This window comes from Rhinoraja longicauda, chromosome 15 (assembly GCF_053455715.1).
Source record: "Rhinoraja longicauda isolate Sanriku21f chromosome 15, sRhiLon1.1, whole genome shotgun sequence".
Classification (NCBI taxonomy): domain Eukaryota; kingdom Metazoa; phylum Chordata; class Chondrichthyes; order Rajiformes; family Arhynchobatidae; genus Rhinoraja; species Rhinoraja longicauda.
Window position 1 is genome coordinate 31,255,968 of NC_135967.1, and position 19,668 is coordinate 31,275,635.

The 19,668-nt window shown below is 43.1% G+C and overlaps 1 protein-coding gene across 8 annotated transcripts in view; it reads right to left on the reverse strand.

Annotated features, from left to right (window-relative positions):
* Positions 1–1,107: 1,107 nt before the first annotated feature.
* Positions 1,108–19,668, reverse strand: part of LOC144600621 (H(+)/Cl(-) exchange transporter 5-like) — a 71,904-nt gene continuing 53,343 nt past the window's right edge. For all 8 annotated transcript variants that reach the window (XM_078412432.1, XM_078412426.1, XM_078412431.1 and 5 more), the window contains 6 exons: positions 19,312–19,392; positions 17,380–17,925; positions 10,326–10,512; positions 6,422–6,820; positions 4,962–5,178; positions 1,108–4,042 (listed from right to left, as the gene is read on the reverse strand). In XM_078412432.1, the coding sequence (XP_078268558.1) occupies positions 3,952–4,042; positions 4,962–5,178; positions 6,422–6,820; positions 10,326–10,512; positions 17,380–17,925; positions 19,312–19,392 (1,521 nt within the window). In that variant the 3' untranslated portion in view covers positions 1,108–3,951. The remainder of the gene's footprint in view (positions 4,043–4,961; positions 5,179–6,421; positions 6,821–10,325; positions 10,513–17,379; positions 17,926–19,311; positions 19,393–19,668) is intronic.

A 19,668-nucleotide genomic window follows, 5' to 3' on the forward strand; every position in this document is an offset into this window, starting at 1 on the left:
AAATCAATCTAAACTAGTCTCCAGCCACCACCAACATTCTGTCTGAATATTTACAATTCTTTTCAGATGACCTACTCATTCTCAACCATCAATTAAGGGGTATTGTTGTGTAGGTCCCATCTTTGCTTGCTTTTTCATGGGATAGATGAAACTTTTTTTTTGGTTCACTTCCCCTCCTCCCCCGATATTGTCAGAACTGTTAGTGGTTCCTGTTTTCCACTTCAAATGGAAGATTTGTCCAACCTTAGCTTTCAATTTTTGCTCTTGCTTTTCCTTCATGTGGTCCCTTCCAGTCCTTTCACCCACCTAATTCTGCAAAAGGACTATGGAAAAATATCTTTGCCCACCAACCTTCTCAACTTGCTTTTACATCACTCTGTTCCATTTCCCCAGTATCCATCTCTGTACATTTGCTTGCCATCTGGCAAAACTTTTCCATAATTGAGGATTTCCTCTCCCCCATCCAATTTCATGACTTCTGTCCTACTGATCTGATTTAGTCTACAGTCTGAAAAAGCTACCATACCAACTTCTTCCAGTTCTGACAAAAATAAGAGTGATTTAACATTTTGATATGGGGTCTCTTTCAATTGACGATGCCTGATTCTACTAAGTATTTCTGGTATTTTGTGTTTATTATATCAATATAGGACCAGGGAATTATATTTTTTTAGTTTGATTCACAACGATTTAGCATGTTCAAGTCAAGGTTTCTGAGTGTGTCAAAATAATTATTACATTCCCTTTGAAAATCATATCTGTATGTCTTTGCAAGGTGAGAAATATGAAGTTAATTGCTTATCACTCACATGGCGCTGTCTGAATCAGCTCATGTGTACAGACCCAACACTTCCACTGATGAATGTTAGCAATGTATGAATGTATGTTAGAATGTTAATATGTTAGAATGTATGAATGTCAGTTTCATTGTGTAAGAAGGAACTGCAAATGCTGGTTTAAACCGAAAATAGACACAAAAAGCTGGCGTAACTCAGCGGGTCAGGCAGCATCTCTGGAGAAGGAACGGGTGACGTTTCGGGTCTCGACCCAAAACATCACCCATCAATTTCATTGTGCAAGTTTAGGAAAAAAAAGTATTGAACAAAATACAAGAATAATTTTTATTCAATTATATAACCAGTACAAGAAATTACTTCAATTTGATTTGAAAAGGTGAAAAAGACAAATGTAATAAATTACTTCAGCGAACCAATGTTACAATTACCAGCATTTAAGTCTTGCGCGATTCTCAGCAATGGCAATACATTTTAATGCAAATAAGATTAAACAGAATAGTTACTAGTTATATGACCATTTCCAACTGGCTGCATTTAATGACCATGGTACATATTTATCAGTTTTGGATTTAACTGGTGGTGCTGGAAAACAATTGGCTAGGTTTGAGTGGAAAACTAAATGGTGATAAACGTCATTAAATATTGAATTCATGTTTACGTTCTGACATATAATTATCAGCAAAACCTGACTGGTGGTGCTGGAAAACAGTTTGCTAATTTGAGACAGGTCAGCGGCTGAACTGCATTGCTTTTTGGATTAAATATTGCACAGCGTTATTTACGTGGGAAAGCAGAGTTTAATCTCTCATCCCAAGCTTGACATCTGTAACAGCATACAATTCCCATGGTACTGGCACTCAAGTCCCGGGTAAGACCGAGCTTAAATCTTCAGAATGGGACTTGACTCCATGACTTACTGACTCAGAGAAAAAAAGTGCTACTATTATACCAAACCTACCATTTAGAGATTTGGATTCATATTGTAATGTCGACATCAAAGGCTAAAAATAATCTCCATTTGCACCACGTCTCCTATGGAAAATAATCTTTTAATTGACAGAATCTGAACATCAGGTTTAAATATACATTTGTAGAGTGACAAAAATCAACCAAGCAAACTACCTTTGTATGCTGTTCATCGTGTTCCTGTGATTTTGAATCCTCCAGAAGTACACTCCAATTTAAACTACTGTCAAACCCTACTGCAGCAACACAGCGCCTCAAATGCATCCACTAGAAATCTGGATGATCACTTGAATTAACAATTTGGACAATTACTGCCAAATCATGGATAGTCTTAACCTGTGTACTCTTGCAAGTTGTCACTAACTATATCCTGCCTTCTACCTCCCTCGCTAAAACTCATCCCGTCAAATTTACTTCCAGCTTTCTTCAATTGGTAACTTTACATTGAAAACGTTGAAAATCATCTTCCAATGATTACCATTCTGGGAGGTGGAAAATGATTACCCTGAAATAATCAGTTTAGTGGCACAGATATTTCAAAGCACATGGGTTTCAATTTCCTTGCTGAGAAAGATATAAAGAATATCACACCAGCAGATGCTGCGGAGATATATGATTCTCGATTCATTTCAATTGAAGAAATCCTGGATATTAACAGCGCCATAATCAGATTGTTTTTGGTGTTGGAGGATGCTCTATATGGGATGAGCACGTTCTGAGATTTACTTCAATTAAACATTTCTTTCTTAGAAGTAAACATAACAGCCTAGAATTATACAACAAAAAACCCGTGTTAAGTGAAGCAAATCCTAAAAGAAAAAGTAAAATTGTTTCTGTAAAACAGGTTGGTAATTTTTATCAACTATTCTGAAAAAGTGATCAGTTTCCATCAAACCTGGTAAATTGATACGTGAAGAAATGACAAGTGATCTGCAAGACACAAAGATATCAGACAAAGATATCTGTCCCATGTTAGATGTGTGGAAAAACACTTAATTCCTCCCAGTTTACTAAAATTCATCTTAGCTGCAGTATCCGTGGGGGAAAGGCCAGCCACATAGAGAAAAGGGACATTGGGGAGGGGGTTACCTTATAATGGAGAACTGAATGTTCATGCTGTCAAATAAATCAAGACAGGTGGCTCAAAGTCAAATAAATAAAGACAGGTGCACCCAAAGTCAACATTGTCCCGAAGCAAGCATCAATGAGAACTGACTGGGGTATAAAGAACCATTGCATTTCAATGTAAACCTAACAGTTCAGCACTATTTTGGTTAGGACAGGGAGAATATAGGTGTGGTATCCCACTCCATCAGCTACATGGCAAAGCAAAGAGTTGCTTTCCTCCAAACAAAACAATTCTATTTTCTGCAATATTCAGATTGTTTTGTGGAGATCAGTGTTTTTTTCCCCCATACACAAATCAGTCCCTTAAAACAAGTGCAGTGAGATACTGATCTGTTTATTTTAATACGAAAAGATTATTAGAGAAATTTCCCATATAACACCCTGCAGATTACTGTATGGGATAAGACTATTCCCATTTTGTAGCCATGTAAACATATAAGGTAGAACAGAGATAGATGACATGTGGATGCCACATGACTGCTGCCATGATTACCTTATTGCACTGGGGGCGAGGGGTGGTGGGCAATAATAACGTGCAATTATTTTATTGGTGATTCATTTCAATGCCATTTAAAAGGTACTTGCTTTTCAGACAATTTCAAAGGGGATAAATGGTTTGTATTAATCTCACAGTACAGGGTTCGTCAAAATACTCATACTTCATTACAATACGAGACAAAGTTGAGATAGTCTAATCTCAGACACATCCAACAATTCGTCATCTTGGTTTTCTGCTGGTAAAGCCCAAACAATTCATGCACCTTGTGCATGACATTACCCTCGTTACAATAAATTTAATTAAAAACTGCAGAAGTGAAACAACCATTAATCCAATTCTTCATTCAATTACCACGTATTTCCACAGTGCTGATCAAAAAAAAACTCCAGAGACAATTTCTGTAGAGCATGTAGTGCAATTGAAAGTCAGGTGCTCATTGTATATGTGCTATGACCATCTCCAGACTGAAATTAAGGTAAGATGCCAAAACCAGTCATAGCATGTTACCACAAATAAAAATGTTCTCTCTGTAATCCCCATTAGTATGAACAGAGTTTTATTTTAATTAAACATAATGGAGTCAGGATCTTGGTTTGCCATCTGAGCAATATGCTTCAATATATCTTTTTTGGTGATAATACCAAGGAGTCGTCTGTAATAGAAGAGAAGCAGTTAGTACTGTTTCCTGAAAATGATAGATTGCTGCATTTAATGTTGCTATTATAATATGTCAAAAGAAGGTGTCAACAGTGACGGGGAGATGGCAGAAGAATGGGGTTGAGAGGGAAAAATAGATCAACCATGATTGAATGATGGAATAGACTCAATGGGTTGAATGGCCTAATTCTTTTCCTATGTTTCATGGTCTTATAATGATAGCTACAATGATAAAATAATGATAGCAATTAGATAGACAAATGGATATGCAGGAAATGGAGGACAATGGATTGTGTGCAGGTAGATAAGAGATAGTCTTGGCATTGTGTTTCGCGTAGACAATGTGGGCTGATGGGCTTGTTCTTGTGCTGTACTGTTCTAAAACATGTTGAGACCTTCAAGTTCCTAGGCATAAATATAACCAACAATTTATCCTGGTCTAACCACATTGATTATTCCCAAGAAAGCACATTAATGCCTCTACTTTCTCAGATGACTAAGGAAATCGATATGTCTCGAATGACTCTTACCTAGTTCTACAGATACACTGTACAATGTAAGCTATCAGAATGCATCACAATTTGTGATAATGCAGTGGGTAGATATATTTTCTGATATATTTTCACCAAAAGCAAAAACATTAAAACAAATCCAAAATATTCTTGATAACAATTCATGGAAGTGTTGGTTTAACATGAGAATTAATGCAATTTGCTGAAGTAATTTTATATACTCACAGCAATTGTTTAAAGAAATTATTTAATTTTGATTGAAGGCAATTTATTGAAGTGTGTTCAAAAAACACAAAAATGCTTTTCTTTTTAATACAAATTGAAGACCTCTGTTAGAGATAGATTTAACAGTGGAATGCTTATGTGCTTTGTTCTTTTTGATAAAATAAATGTAACACTTACCCATTGTGGGAAACAAGACACTGTCTTAAGCCCAATTTGCGAAATATATCAATCACTATTTCCATAGGTGTATGGTCCGTCACTGCAAATGGACTCAAATCTAGTATGGCACGAAGTTTGAGTACAGCAGGATTGTCTGGAAGTTGCACAGGAGGGTGTTCAGTAAAATAAATAATGGAAGTGCTAACAATCCCATCTTGTCGCTGCCTTCCATTTTCTGTAACCAGATGTACAACCAAAACATGTTAAGACATTTTTCCTGTTTCTTCTGTATCAATTGCCAGTTACAATTACAACATCTGGATATGCAATGACTAGATAATCTAAAAGTTTTAGTTTTGTAGCATGCTGAATATGGACATATCTTTAGTGCACTTAATAAAATAACACCAGAAACATATTTAAATTACCAAAATAAAAAGGGGCAGAGTATTACCTAAGACATTATAAGCCTGATTTTTCTTTATAAATCAACTGTCATTTATCTGTATTTTCATGCAAGTGGCAAACATTTTTTAATGAAAATGATCTCAGACAGTGAGAGTTATTATATTTCATATTAACTACAAAATAATAACGTCTTTTCCCTTAAAATATAGAATTGCAATGTAAAAGAGTTATTTAAAAGGGTAAGGCTATGACTTATAGTTTGGCAATTTATTTGAAAAAGCTAATACATAGAATACCAGTGTAGTGTAATTTTTGAGCAATTCTCATGTAACTGGCATATTCCTGCAACTGGCAGCCCCATTCCTGTGGATGCCGAATGGTGGAGAATTTCCCATAGTGCATTTTGACTATTGCCCTTTTGAATAAAAATAAGCACACCCCATCCCCACTAATCAATAATACAGTGGGTAAACATGACTGCTGTTAAAAATGTGCTTGGCTATTGCCCTTCAATAGTCGATGCAATGCCACGTATCTCCGTTTTATCAATGCCTGATAATACACATACAATGTAGTTCCACCATGGCGTTATCTGATACTCTGATGTACTACAGCAAATTACTGCCTCACTGAATACCCTGTATGAGGAGGGTGCCCTTCATCAATACTTGATAACTGTTCAAAAGGCATTGCGCAATATTTTGTAAACAATACTTTGGGGAAAATTTATGATAGGTAAAATGATAGATCGATCATTCCCTATCTGATATTGATTTGTTAAAGTTAAAATGTCATCCTTCCCTCTGAATTCACCATACCTGGTGTTAGTAGACAAGGTGAACTGAAGTACTTCCTTTAAAAATAAGATATTGCACCTTCAGGAAATCTGAAATAAAACTGCATGGTGGAAATCGGGAGATCTGGCAGCGTCTAGACATACTGTTTCATTCAATTACCTTTCATTAGTAAGGTCATTGATCAGAAACTTTTACTCATTTACCGCTTTTAAATTTGAACATTTATTAGAACCTACAAATATTGCAATGTTTTGTACAAGTCTAAATTCTCACCAATTGAAATGATTAAATCTCTTCTGAGGACAAAACCAACAAGTCGCTGAGATACTTTTGACACTATGACAGGAAATCCACTGTAGGTTGTTTCATTAATAATTGCCTCCACGTCCTCCACCTTCATTCCATCCTGAGTTAGACTTGTCAAAGGAGGGTCATTGCGCCGAGGTCTCATAACATCCATTGCTAATGTCTTATGCGTAAATTCTTCTTTTGCCTCCAGGAATGGATAACCATTCAGTCGAATATGTGCTTCATAGATGCCCTCTTTCCCAATTGCATCGGACACCCATTTACTGGTCATTGCAGCAGCCATTAATGGGACAATATACTCCAATCCACCCGTTAGTTCAAACATTATAACCACCAAGGATACAGTCATCCTGGTCACACCACCTGCAAAAACAGAATTCTAGATATTAAACAGGATACTTAAAAATCAACTTCAGCATTTTCTTCCTTAGTGGTTTTTCAGGATTGCTAGCATTATGATTCTGTTGGTCATTCTTTACACCAATTTGAATTCAGATGGTATAACGTGCTGAATGGGTATGTAATTTGATCCCTCCAATATACTGTCATACACCCCCAATTTTTATTGCTATCAGTCTTTATTATCCTTCATTAAATATATTCTACATAAACTTAAAAGATGCCAGAATTGTTTGTAATGCAAACATTAAGCAAAACATTCACATTAAATGTACTCTGTCTGAAGAAATGTCCCGACCCAAAACGCCACCTATCCATGTTCTCCGGAGCTGTTGAGTTACTCTAGCACTGTGTCATTAAAAAAAAAAAGAGCAACATTTTTAATCTGTGACTTTATATACCACAACTGACATGTCATTCTTGGACATCACATCTTATTAGTAGATGCACCAAGGTACGTCTCAAAACTAAAATAAAGTTGCTTCTTTCTATATTCAAGATCCATATTTGATTCTTTCCCATTCCTTATATGTTTTCCACTGGCAGTCAACTCTTTCTACATTCCGTAAATTGTCAATCAACGCTCATATTAGTTATCCACTTCCATACTTTTACCTTGCTCTTTTTCTTCGTTTTCCTATAGTCCTCCTTTTCCAATGTCTGCCACACATTGCATGTCTCACTGATGTTCATTTAATTATTAATTGAATTTTCACTGCTTTTACATGATGATACAGGTTTGATCAGACAAGCAATTACAAGTAAAAATTGTTATTATTGCCAAGTACATAGGAAATAATTTCCTCTTTTAGACTTTAGAAATACAGCTTGGAAACAGGCCCTTAGGTCTACTAAATCGGTGGTGACGAGTAATTTCTCCATACACACGTACTATCCTATTATTAGGGGCACCATACAGAATTTTACCTATGCCAATTAACCTACAAACTTGTACGTCTTTAGAATGTGGGAGGAAATCGGAGCCCCAAGAGAAAACTCGCATGGTCACAGAGTGAACGTACAAACACCAGACAGACAGCACCGTAGGCAGGATCGAATCCGGTTCTTTGGCACTGTAAGTCAGCAACTCTACCACGGAGCCACTGTGCCACCCCTAGCGCCACTGTGCCCCCCTCTTTTCATATCTGAACTTTTCAGAACACTCCATGTAATGAATTATGTTTTAGTTTGCACATTGTTATGCAGGAAAATGTAGAGTTAACCTGTTCCACACTGATGGTACACCGAGATCCTTAACTGATCCTTGATGTTACTCTACCTCTGAATTATACACTTATGAATTGAGCCTCAAATGATTATTTAAACAATTTCATGTACTGATCTTCTGGTCATGGTCCAAAAGAGCCTAGGTACTGTTGTCAGAAATTTGGAAATTATAAGGAAGATGAGTAGGTTTTAGTCTGTTTAAACCTGGAGCTCACATGCTGGGGAAGCAGGATGAAAAAAATGGCAATTTAACATAGGATGTTAGGTGGGTAATAACTAGATGTGTCAATGTATTTATCTTTCATGGCACAGCTAGTTTAGTTAGGGTAACTATTGGGGTTGTAAATAGTTTAAGGTAATAAAACTAATACACTCTGCTGAACAGTAGGCTTCCTTATTGCTTGATGGGGAATAGTTGTTCATAATTCAGTTGAGGTTTTTATCCCAGAAACCCTGAGATTCCAGCTGATTGACACCTATGGTTTCTATGGGAGATAGATTTTCAAGGTAACAGGAAGTGTGGGGTTAGAGATAATTCTTGGGAAAGACAAAAATGAATGATAACGAAGACATTGATGAATTGTGACGAATTTCTAATCCGTAAGTAACCATTGTGTCATGAGAATATAAAATACTTTAGATACTGTGAATCTTTGAAACACTTTGGGTTCTCTCAGAGTGTTTATCAGTGCGCACTGTTAAGACCTTCGAAAAACCGACTTGTTAAATAGACTCACCACTGATCTAACAAGCGGTTTTATTTTGTGTCTGTGCCTGTCTATGTCAAGCCAAATATAGGGTACGGGTGTAGCACAAAAATCCCTCCTACAGCTACTTTTCAATAACATATCAAATAAGATCCAGGCTACACGTGATGATATATATTTAAGTTCCCTAACCATTTTTATTAGAGTACAGTATCCTCCTTGTATCTTCAAATTAAACAAAAGAATATCACCACTGTGTATAGGATGGTAGAAGCAGCTTTACTTTGCATTTATCCAGTACGCAAACTGGTATGTGTAAAGGTAAGATTCAGGATAGTACAAGTTGGCTGCCCAGTTTTAGAAAGTAAAACGTGGGAAGACATTCCAAAGAACTGGTATCAGCAAAAAGCAGATTCTTAGACAGTCCTAATTAATTTGTGAGGTTAAACACACAAGAGACACACCAAAGCCACAAACCCTGATATATCATGAACTATGGACAACCATCCAATGTCCTTTTACAATTTAATACATAGCACCATGTCACTTGAAAGTTGCACTATCTGAAGTGTTCATCCAGCTGAGATGACTGGTACTTCCATCATGCAGCTCATTTGCTTTCTGTTCAAAAACTGTCCTCAGATCAGCGATGCATGATGCAGGTCATTGTGAAATGGGAGGACATTGTGTGTAAGAAACCACTTTGGTGGGGTTGATGGTTCAATCCAGAATGCAGAGCACAGAGAGAAATTGTTTTTCCCCCTCTAGGACTGAATGCTTGCGTGTTCTTGTTACAAGTATTCCCCACCATTTATGAGTGCGTGAGTGAAGAACCATTTTTTTCCCCAAAAGAAAAAGGACAGATCATGCTAACCCGAAAGGCAGCATTAATTCATTACCTTCATATTGTAAGAAAGACCTCATGTAGAAGGTATAAACTACATCCACCAATGGATCCTACACTCTAGATATGGAACTCTCAGAGGAAACCTTAAGCACTAAACCAACAGGTTAGGTCAATTTAATTAGCTGTAAGTGAGAAAGATTGGTAAGGGCTGAGAGGAACCAAAAGAGTAACACCAGAATGATGTTAACAATTATGGATAATGTGATTTAGTCCATAATTGCAGTTAGACAATTACTGCTGTCATATACACAAGGTGTGTTGTGGGTCTTTAACAGTGTTAAATTTTGAAACTGATCCGAGCTTAAGTGTGGTGTTTAAAAACGATCTTTTGTAAATTGCTTATTGAAAGACCCCCAATTAAGTCAAATTTTGAACTTGAAATTGCTGCAATATCCACAGCACTATACCATGATAAAGAACATAATAACTACACACTTACAACCTACAGGCCAGAAGTAATAAATAATGAGACATTTTGCACTGAGATGAACAACAATTAATTTTACCGTACTTAAGGAAAAAAAAATCAGCCATTCTACCGGGAAAGTGGGTACATTATTATGCTATGGAAGCAAAGAACTATAATCGTTTAACTACAAAATATCAACTTCAAAACTCTTTTTCTTACCTAGACAAGCAGCAGCACCAACCATGGCGTACAATCCAGGAGTGATGCAGTCAGCTCCAGGATTACACCACCCTTTAAAGATGACCCAGTCACGGTGATAATAGGCCAGTTGTTCCATTCCCACTCCTAGAAGTCTTCCAGCTATCGCACCTACTGCCATGCTCGGTATAAAGAGTCCTGAGGGAACCTGATTAAAAATTAGATAAGAAGTCATGATATACAGAATTAACACATCAAACTCTTGCTTTTATATTTTCAGACTCAACTGAGTATTGAAACTCATTTTGCAATCATACAGCAGATTTCCAGTTGGGCGCAGCAACCTTTCTTTCCATCAGATCAAAGCAAATAGGTGTTGATAGCACCAGTGAAGCTTGTAATTTATTTTAATGGTAGTCTCTTTCTTTTACAACCTAAACTCACTTAATTACCTTTGCTTTTTTTCTATTCCAGCACATTATTCCTGTTCTCAGTGGATTCAATGCATGGAAAGCTCAATTCATGAAATATAAATGAACTGTATTGCATTTATAAATACATTATAAATGGGAATATATTAAGTGCAGAAGCTGATTTCCAGATGGGAAAAAGTAAGGCTTTTGAAATAGGATTTGATTTATTTATTATCTTTGTATGTCTCAGCTGTATATGTAAATCACATTCTCAGCAAATAGCCTTTCCATTCATTTAACAAGCAATAATTGCTTCTATTTAATTTGATCTCCTTTGCTTATGTAACAATACATTGATCATACATGATCATATTACCTTAATTTGCAAACTCACGCCCTATTTTGACCACCTATCTCAAATACTGCAAATGAACACACTTAATTTAGTTAGAGCAAGATTTTAAAACCTATGGAACAAACTGACATTAAATCACCCATCACAATATTATATCTGTGAAAACATGCAGCCCAAAAGACTACAAATCATGCCACCAAAATTAAATGCACTCATATTGGCTTCAGATGATTTGTGTGAAGAGTGGAGCTGGAAGATGAGACGAAAGGGTGGCACAGTAATTCAAGAACCCTCAAAGACAAAACAGATTTTAATGAGACTAAAGTAATATATGAGCTTTAGACACAGTCTTCAAAATGATGTGCACTGAACTCCTGATTGATCGACAGCATGGGAAAAATAATCAAAGTTTTATCCAGCATGCTACGAGAGATCATGGAAACTTTTTTTAAATAACTATTTTTAAGAAAACGGCCTGAACATGGAAGAAGAAAGCTGGAAAGAAAAGTCCTTTTCAATCACAAACAAGTTTTAATCAAAGACAATTTACATTATTTGTTTTGTCCACAGTCTGACTATCTAATGAATGTCTTTATGGTTGGTACTTCAGGTACAGATGAGCTCAGCACTCTCCTCCACCGCAATAATAATATTTCAGTAAAAATTGAAGACATTAGACCAACTGCATTAGGGTTCATGATTTATAAGGAATAAACTGAGCATACAATTGACAATCATAAAAGTATAGGTCTGCATCACATAATTGTCATGGGCGCCATTCCCTTCTATTATAAACCCTATGTAGTGGTTGGAAAATAAACCTAGGTCTGACCGACCCATTACAGGTCACGTCAACACCAGGCCGAATAACATCCAAAATCAGACTTAAAATTAATTACATCGGAGTTGAAATTAGTTTGTTAGAAGTTCAGACCTGTGTAAGATTTTGAGTACAAAAGCTAGAGTGTTGAATGGTATTTTATGATTGTAACATTTATCATATTGTGGCGGATCAGGCCACTCCTCGGGTCAGCCCCCTCGTTACGTGACGGACAGGTGAAAGGAGTTAAAAGCCAGACCAAGGGAAGGCGTGGATCATCCCTTGGAGAACTACGCTGTGGGCACCAGCTCACAGCCTAATAAAGAATCTATTAAACACTGCCTGGCGTCTTGCCTTTTCTCTGGCCTCCGCCAGGCCACTACATTGGTGACCCCGACGGACATCACACGTAGTGATGTCGAACAATGGACAACCCGGTCCTGCCGCCCTCGCGCAACCCGGCCCTGCCGACCTCGAGGCCGTCTCCCTCAAACTCCCGACCCTGTGGACCGAAGAGCCTGAGGTCTGGTTTCAGCAGGCAGAGGCACAGTTTGCTGTGCGAGGGGTAACCGTCGACTTGACGAAGTACTTTTACGTCGTCGGCGCCCTGGACCAGACGACAGCAAGGCGAGTAAAGCCTTACCTTAATGACCCCCCCGCGGATGACAAATATAAGGGCCTTAAAGACCTCCTTATCAGGAGGTTCGGCCTCAGCGACGCCGAGAGGGCAACTCGCGTTATGAGCCAGGGGGGGCTCGGGGACCGACGGCCGTCGGCCCTTCTGGAGGACATGCTCGCCCTTATGGGCAACCACCCGCCCTGTTTTTTATTCAAGCAGGCCTACCTGCGGCAGCTCCCCGTCGACCTCCGTTCTCAGCTCGCAGAGGACCCCTTCACCGACACGCAGCGGCTGGGCGAGCGCGCTGACCAAATTTGGATGTCCCGTCGGGAGGACCTGGCAGCCCTAGCCGTCTTTTCCGCGGCGTCGGAAGGCCAACAGCAAGCTGGGGCCGCCGTCGACCCCGTTTCAGGACGACCCCCGCGGCGAAATCCGGCCGCCATCGGGAACCCCGGTGCCGGCACGTCCTTCTCGCACGGCCCGCCGACAATTCAGCCAGACGCCACCAGAGGTCGCTGGTGGTCGGCCCAAGCAGCACCACCTCCAATACCGCTGGAGACCACCGGAGGTCGCTGGTGGGCATCCCAGTCTGCACCACCACCGGACACCAGCAAAAGCTGGTGCTATTATCACCGTCGTTGGGGACCGAACGCCAAGCAATGTCGCCTACCCTGTGCCTTTCCGGGAAACGCGAGGGCCGGCCGTCAGTGATCCCTTCGGCGGCCGGCCAGATCCATCGCGTGTTCGCTCGGGATCGCCGCACCGGGGGTCGGTTCCTCGTCGACACTGGAGCGGAGGTGAGCGTCCTACCTCCTTCCACCGCCGATATCCATACGGGCAAACACGGCCCCCTCCTCACTGCGGCGAACGGTAGCCCCATCAACACTTACGGGGTCTGCCAGCTCGCCCTTAACTTCGGCGACAGCTGGTTCACGTGGCAGTTCATCATTGCCGATGTTTCCCAGCCGCTGCTGGGCGCCGACTTCCTGCGGGCGCATTCCATGCTCGTGGATGTCGGGCGGCAGCGCCTGGTGCACTCCAGCACGCTGAGGCCGGTCTCCCCCAACGTCGGACACCTGTCGTCCGTGGATGCGACGTACGCGCGCATCCTGGCGGACTTCCCGGACATTGTGGAAACCCACTTCTCCTCCTCCACTCCCAAGCACGGGGTGCAACATCACATCCCCACCACCGGGCCACCCGTGCACGCCCGAGCGCGGCGTCTCGCTCCAGACAAGCTCCGTCTAGCTCGGGAGGAGTTTCATCAGATGGAGTCAATGGGCATCGTGCGCCCTTCCGATAGCCCGTGGGCGTCACCACTCCACTTGGTCCCTAAGGCGGACGGGGGTTGGCGACCGTGCAGGGACTATCGGCGCTTAAATGACGCGACCGTTCCCGACAGGTACCCGGTTCCGCACATCCAGGACTTTAATGCCCACCTGGCCGGAGCATCCGTGTTCTCCAAGGTGGACCTTGTGCGCGGATATAATCAAATCCCGGTCCACCCCGATGACATCCCCAAGACTGCCATCATCACCCCGTTCGGCCTATTCGAGTTCCTACGGATGCCGTTCGGGTTGAAGAACGCCGCACAGGCCTTCCAACGGCTTATGGACTGTGTGTGACGTGGCCTAGAATTCGTCTTTGTCTACTTGGACGACGTACTCGTGGCCAGCCGCTCGAAGCAGGAGCACTGCACCCACCTCCGCCAGCTGTGTAAACGCCTCAGCAAGTACGGTTTGTCCATCAACACTTCCAAGTGCCGTTTTGGGGTGACGGCCATCGATTTCCTCGGCCATCGGGTGACCCCACAAGGGGTGGTACCTCTTCCGGACAGGGTCGAAGCTGTCCGCCGTTTCCCCCGACCGACCACTGTCAAGGGCCTGCAGGAATTCGCTGGGATGGTCTCGTTCTATCACCGCTTCCTGCCGTCGGTAGCCCGAACTATGCGCCCACTCTTCCACCTCATGGCTAGTCGCCGCAAGGAGGTCGAGTGGGACGACGAAGCAGGAGCGGCCTTTGAGCAGGCTAAGGAGGCCCTGGCCAGGGCCACGATGCTCGTCCATCCTAAGGAGGATGCCCCAACCGCCCTGACCGTGGACGCTTCGGAGGTGGCGGTCGGCGCGGTGCTAGAGCAGCACATCGACGGGTGTTGGCGGCCACTCGCCTTCTTTAGCAGGCACCTCAGCGGGGCCCAACGGCATTACAGCGCGTTCGACCGGGAGCTCCTCGCCCTCTACCTCGCGGTACGCCACTTTCGGTACTTCCTAGAAGGGAGACCCTTTACCGCGTTCACAGACCACAAGCCACTCACATTTGCGTTCGCCAAGGTTTCGGATCCGTGGTCTGCGCGGCAACAGAGACAATTGGCTTATGTGTCGGAATATACCACCTCAATTCGGTTCGTGGAGGGAAAAAACAACAGGGTGGCCGACGCCCTGTCTCGACCCGCGATCCACGCCGTCCTACAAATGGCCGGGGGGATCGACTATTCCGCCCTAGCAGCCGCACAGCTGGGGGACGAGGAGATGGCTGCCTATCGTACAGCCGTGTCCGGCCTGCAGCTGGAGGACATTGTCTGTGGCCCCGGGGATACAACACCGTTGTGCGACACCTCCACTGGCCTGCCGCGGCCTATCGTCCCTGTCGTCTGGCGTCGCAGGGTATTCGAGGTGCTCCACGAGCTGTCTCACCCCTCCATTCGGGCGACGGTGGCCCTTGTATCCTCCCGTTTCATGTGGCACGGGCTGCGTAAGCAGGTCGCACACTGGCCACGTACCTGCATCCCGTGCCAAACTTCAAAAATCCAGCGACACGTGCGTGCGCCTCTGCAAGAGTTTCGTGTCCCTCGGCAGCGCTTCGACCACATTCATGTAGACATCGTGGGGCCGCTGCCGCCGTCCCGGGGCATGACCCACCTCTTCACTGTGGTAGATCGCTTCACGCGGTGGCCGGAGGCCATTCCGCTGGCAGACACCTCGACGGCCACCTGCGCGCGGGCCTTGGCGGCGCACTGGATCGCCCGGTTCGGGGTGCCACTGGACATTACATCCGATCGGGGGCCACAGTTCACTTCGGAACTGTGGTCGGCCATGGCAAGGCTCTTGGGTGTCAGCCTACACCACACTACGGCGTACCATCCACAGTCGAACGGGTTGGTGGAACGCTTTCACCGCCAGCTGAAAGCTGCCCTGAAGGCTCGGCTCACGGGCCCTGACTGGGTGGACGCCCTGCCGTGGGTTTTGCTGGGGATCCGCACCGCACCCAAGGAGGACTTGGCCTCCTCCTCCGCCGAGTTGGTGTACGGGGCCCCCTTGACGGTTCCCGGGGAGTTCATCCCACCAGCGCACGGTCGAGTGGAGCAGCCTTCTGACGCCCTGCAACGTCTTCGGCAGACGGTGGGCAGGCTGGCACCTGTGCCCACATCACGTCATGGGACATTCCAGCCACACGTCCCTGCCGCTCTGGAGGACTGCCAGTTTGTGTTCCTGCGCAGGGACGCACACCGATCACTTCTCCAGCGGCCGTACGAGGGCCCCTTCCGGGTCCTACAACACGGCTCGGCCACATTCGTTCTGGACATGGGGGGTCGCAGAGAGACTGTTTCGATCGCACGGCTGAAGCCGGCACACGTGGACATTGATCGGCCGGTGCCGGTTGCACAGCCCCGCCCGCGCGGTCGCCCCCCGTCCAAGCTACCCCCTCCAGTGTCTGCTACGACCCCTCCACCTGTCGGTCAGTCGCCGGTCCCTGCGCCGGTCATGGTGCGCACCCGGGCTGGTCGCCTCGTGCGCCCTCCTGTCCGTTTTGTACCTCCGGTTCTTGGGGGGGGGGTCCTGTGGCGGATCAGGCCACTCCTCGGGTCAGCCCCCTCGTTACGTGACGGACAGGTGAAAGGAGTTAAAAGCCAGACCAAGGGAAGGCGTGGATCATCCCTTGGAGAACTACGCTGTGGGCACCAGCTCACAGCCTAATAAAGAATCTATTAAACACTGCCTGGCGTCTTGCCTTTTCTCTGGCCTCCGCCAGGCCACTACAATATAATCCTATATTATGCAATATTTTACAATTAATATCCTGTTATGTTCTTTGTACAATTTACATTAGTAATAATATTACATAATCTTAATAAAGATTTGTAGAGAGTTTGGGTAATGCTGCTCTATGAGTTTTGATAACATTATCCCACCCTGGGTCAAACATAGACAACAGGTATCAGGAAGCACTAGGTACAGTGAAGAACACTGACCCAGTGGCCATCAATAATATGGAGGGATTTCCCATTGTGTGCCCAACATATGCAGAGGGGGTCTGCATGCAACATTAATGACATTATCAGAGAGGTGGGCTTTGCTGGTTAATATTGGAATAGACACCAGGAAGGCTCTCCTTCTCTTTGTCAAATAGTACCATGTTATCTTCAATATCTAGCAAGCATTGAAAACAGCCTTGATTCCAGAGAGAGAGCTGGACCACTTGAATGTACAATTGGCTGAACTCGGTTTACTGAATACCCATAAATTGGAAAACGGGGTTGGGGAGAGAGAAGGAATATCCAGTGGAGCCACAAATATCCAGTGGAACTGTTTCGGATTGCTGCCTTGTAACTTCTTCCAAAATTGTACTGATACAGCTCTGTCGGGTTGTAGCAAAATTGGGTCCTGTAAAAGTCTGTTCAATAAATGAATAAACAGCAATTCACACTGAAGCAGTGCATTCACTGGATGCAATCACCAAAACTCTTTCCATCCTTCATATTCTGTACATGCTGATGTACACAATGAAGCATTTTCAAAACACAGGAGAAAATAATTTGATTGCCATTACTTCCTCAGTATCTTAAGAACATTGCAAAAATATTTCCGTACCTTCATACCAAATGTGAATATTGTGATGAAGAATTTAAACAGCAGTGCCAGAGCCAGCTGCCATATTGTTGCGTAGACACCTTTACCTGCCGCACGATCTGGCAGATTATCAATTGTTTTTGTGCTGTTGGCTTCATTAACATAATCACAGAGTGGTGAAGAGTCTAGTAGTCCACAGTCATTGAATAGTTCTGAAATGAGGCCACTGGTACTCATTTTAGTGAAGTTATTAGGAAAAGCAATGATACCTGTGATGGCCGTCACAACAAGGACCTCGAGAACGGGATACTTCCCTAACACAGTGGTCTTGCGCCTTTTGCACCAGGCAATATTAGCACGTATAAAAAATGCTCCCCACAGTCCTCCAAAGATTCCCAAAAGTATGAACGGAATTAATTCCAACAAATGCCAGGGTCTGTGGAATTCGACAAAGAATAGCACAAGGCGGCTATTACGAAATGGATTTATTGAACGTAATGTGAAGGCTGCGACCAGTGCAGCAAAAAACGACCTCCATAAAGTCTTCAGAGGGAAGTAATAGCTGACCTAGAAAAATAAAATAAACAATGTGAAAGGGGGGAGGGATTATTTCATTATACATACTAAAATATTCTGTAATAACCACTTCATGCTACACAACTACGAGTACAGGATGGAACTCTCTAGTCCAATATTCTGTGGTCCAGCAACCCTGTGTAGTTTAATTAGGTTGTTTTGCAGCAATAAGAAAGACACATATTGGGATGGCAGGACTTTCATATGAAGAAAGACTGGATAGACTCGGCTTGTACTCGCTGGAATTTAGAAGATTGAGGGGGGATCTTATAGAAATGTACAAAATTCTTAAGGGGTTGGACAGGCTAGATGCAGGAAGATTGTTTCCGATGTTGGGGAAGTCCAGAACAAGGGGTCACAGTTTTAGGATAAGGGGGAAGTCTTTTAGGACCGAGATGAGAAAGTTTTTTTTCACAGAGAGTGGTGAATCTGTGGAATTCTCTGCCACAGAAGGTAGTTGAGGCCAGTTCATTGGCTATATTTAAGAGGGAGTTAGATGTGGCCCTTGTGGCTACAGGGATCAGGGGGTATGGAGAGAAGGCAGGTACGGGATACTGAGTTGGATGATCAGCCATGATCATATTGAATGGCAGTGCAGGCTCGAAGGGCTGAATGGCCTACTCCTGCACCTATTTTCTATGTTTCTATGTTTCTATATTCTTGGTGACAATGAATATGTTCAGTGGACACATTTGTGTGGTGATCAGTGTTCTTTAAAGTTGTACAAGCTGTTGCGGGGCCGCACTTGGAATGTTCAGTTTTGGCCACCCTGCTAAAGGAAAGATGCCATTAAGCTGGAAAAGGTGCAGAGAAGACTTTTGAGAACATTGCCACAATTCAAGGCTATGAACTGTAGGGAGAGACTGGGCAGGCTAGGACTTCATTGTTTGGAGCACAGAAAGGCATGGGGTGATCTTACAGATGTACAAGAAATCATGAGGGGAATACACAAAGTCTTTGTCCTAGCGGAAATCAAGAACGAGAGGGCATAGGTTTAAGATGGAAGATTTAATAGGAACTGAGCAGCAACTTTATCGCACAGAGGGTGATGGCATGTGGAAAGAGCTCTGAGAGGAAGTAGTTGGGGTAGGAAGGATAACAACATTTGAAAGACATTTGGATAGGTACATGGATAGTAAGGCTTAGAGGAAGAAGGGCCAATTGCAGCCAAATGGGACAAACTTAGATTGGGCATCTTGGTTGGCATGAATTGGTTGGGCCGAAGGGTCTGTTTCCATGCTGCATGACTCCATAACATTGTTGAATTATGCCCTAATTGTGGTACAAATGTACTTTGCCTGACTGTTACAAGTTCTTTGTTAATGAAAGATTATTAAGACCCAATAATTACAATGACGGTCCAACAAAATCTCCTACCTCTTCAAGGCTAAATAAAACTCCTCCAATGGGGGCACCAAAAGCTACAGAGACACCTGCTGCTGCAGCTGCTGATAGTACCTAGAAAACAAAGTCAAAACATGTTAACTGTGTGGGAAAAATGGAACACACTCATTCTCATAAATGCAAATGTATATATTGGGGTATGAAAAGCCATTTGATGTGTTGCATGGTTGATGTTTTAACTGAAATGAAAAGAGTTGTGGCCGAGTTGGTAGAAAATTGGCTGCCAAAAAGACAGCAGATAGTAGAGCGAATAGCTGATTTATGAAAAGCAACTGTAACTGGTGATCTGGAGTTTCTGATTCTATTGTCATTTTACAGCCATCTCATTCT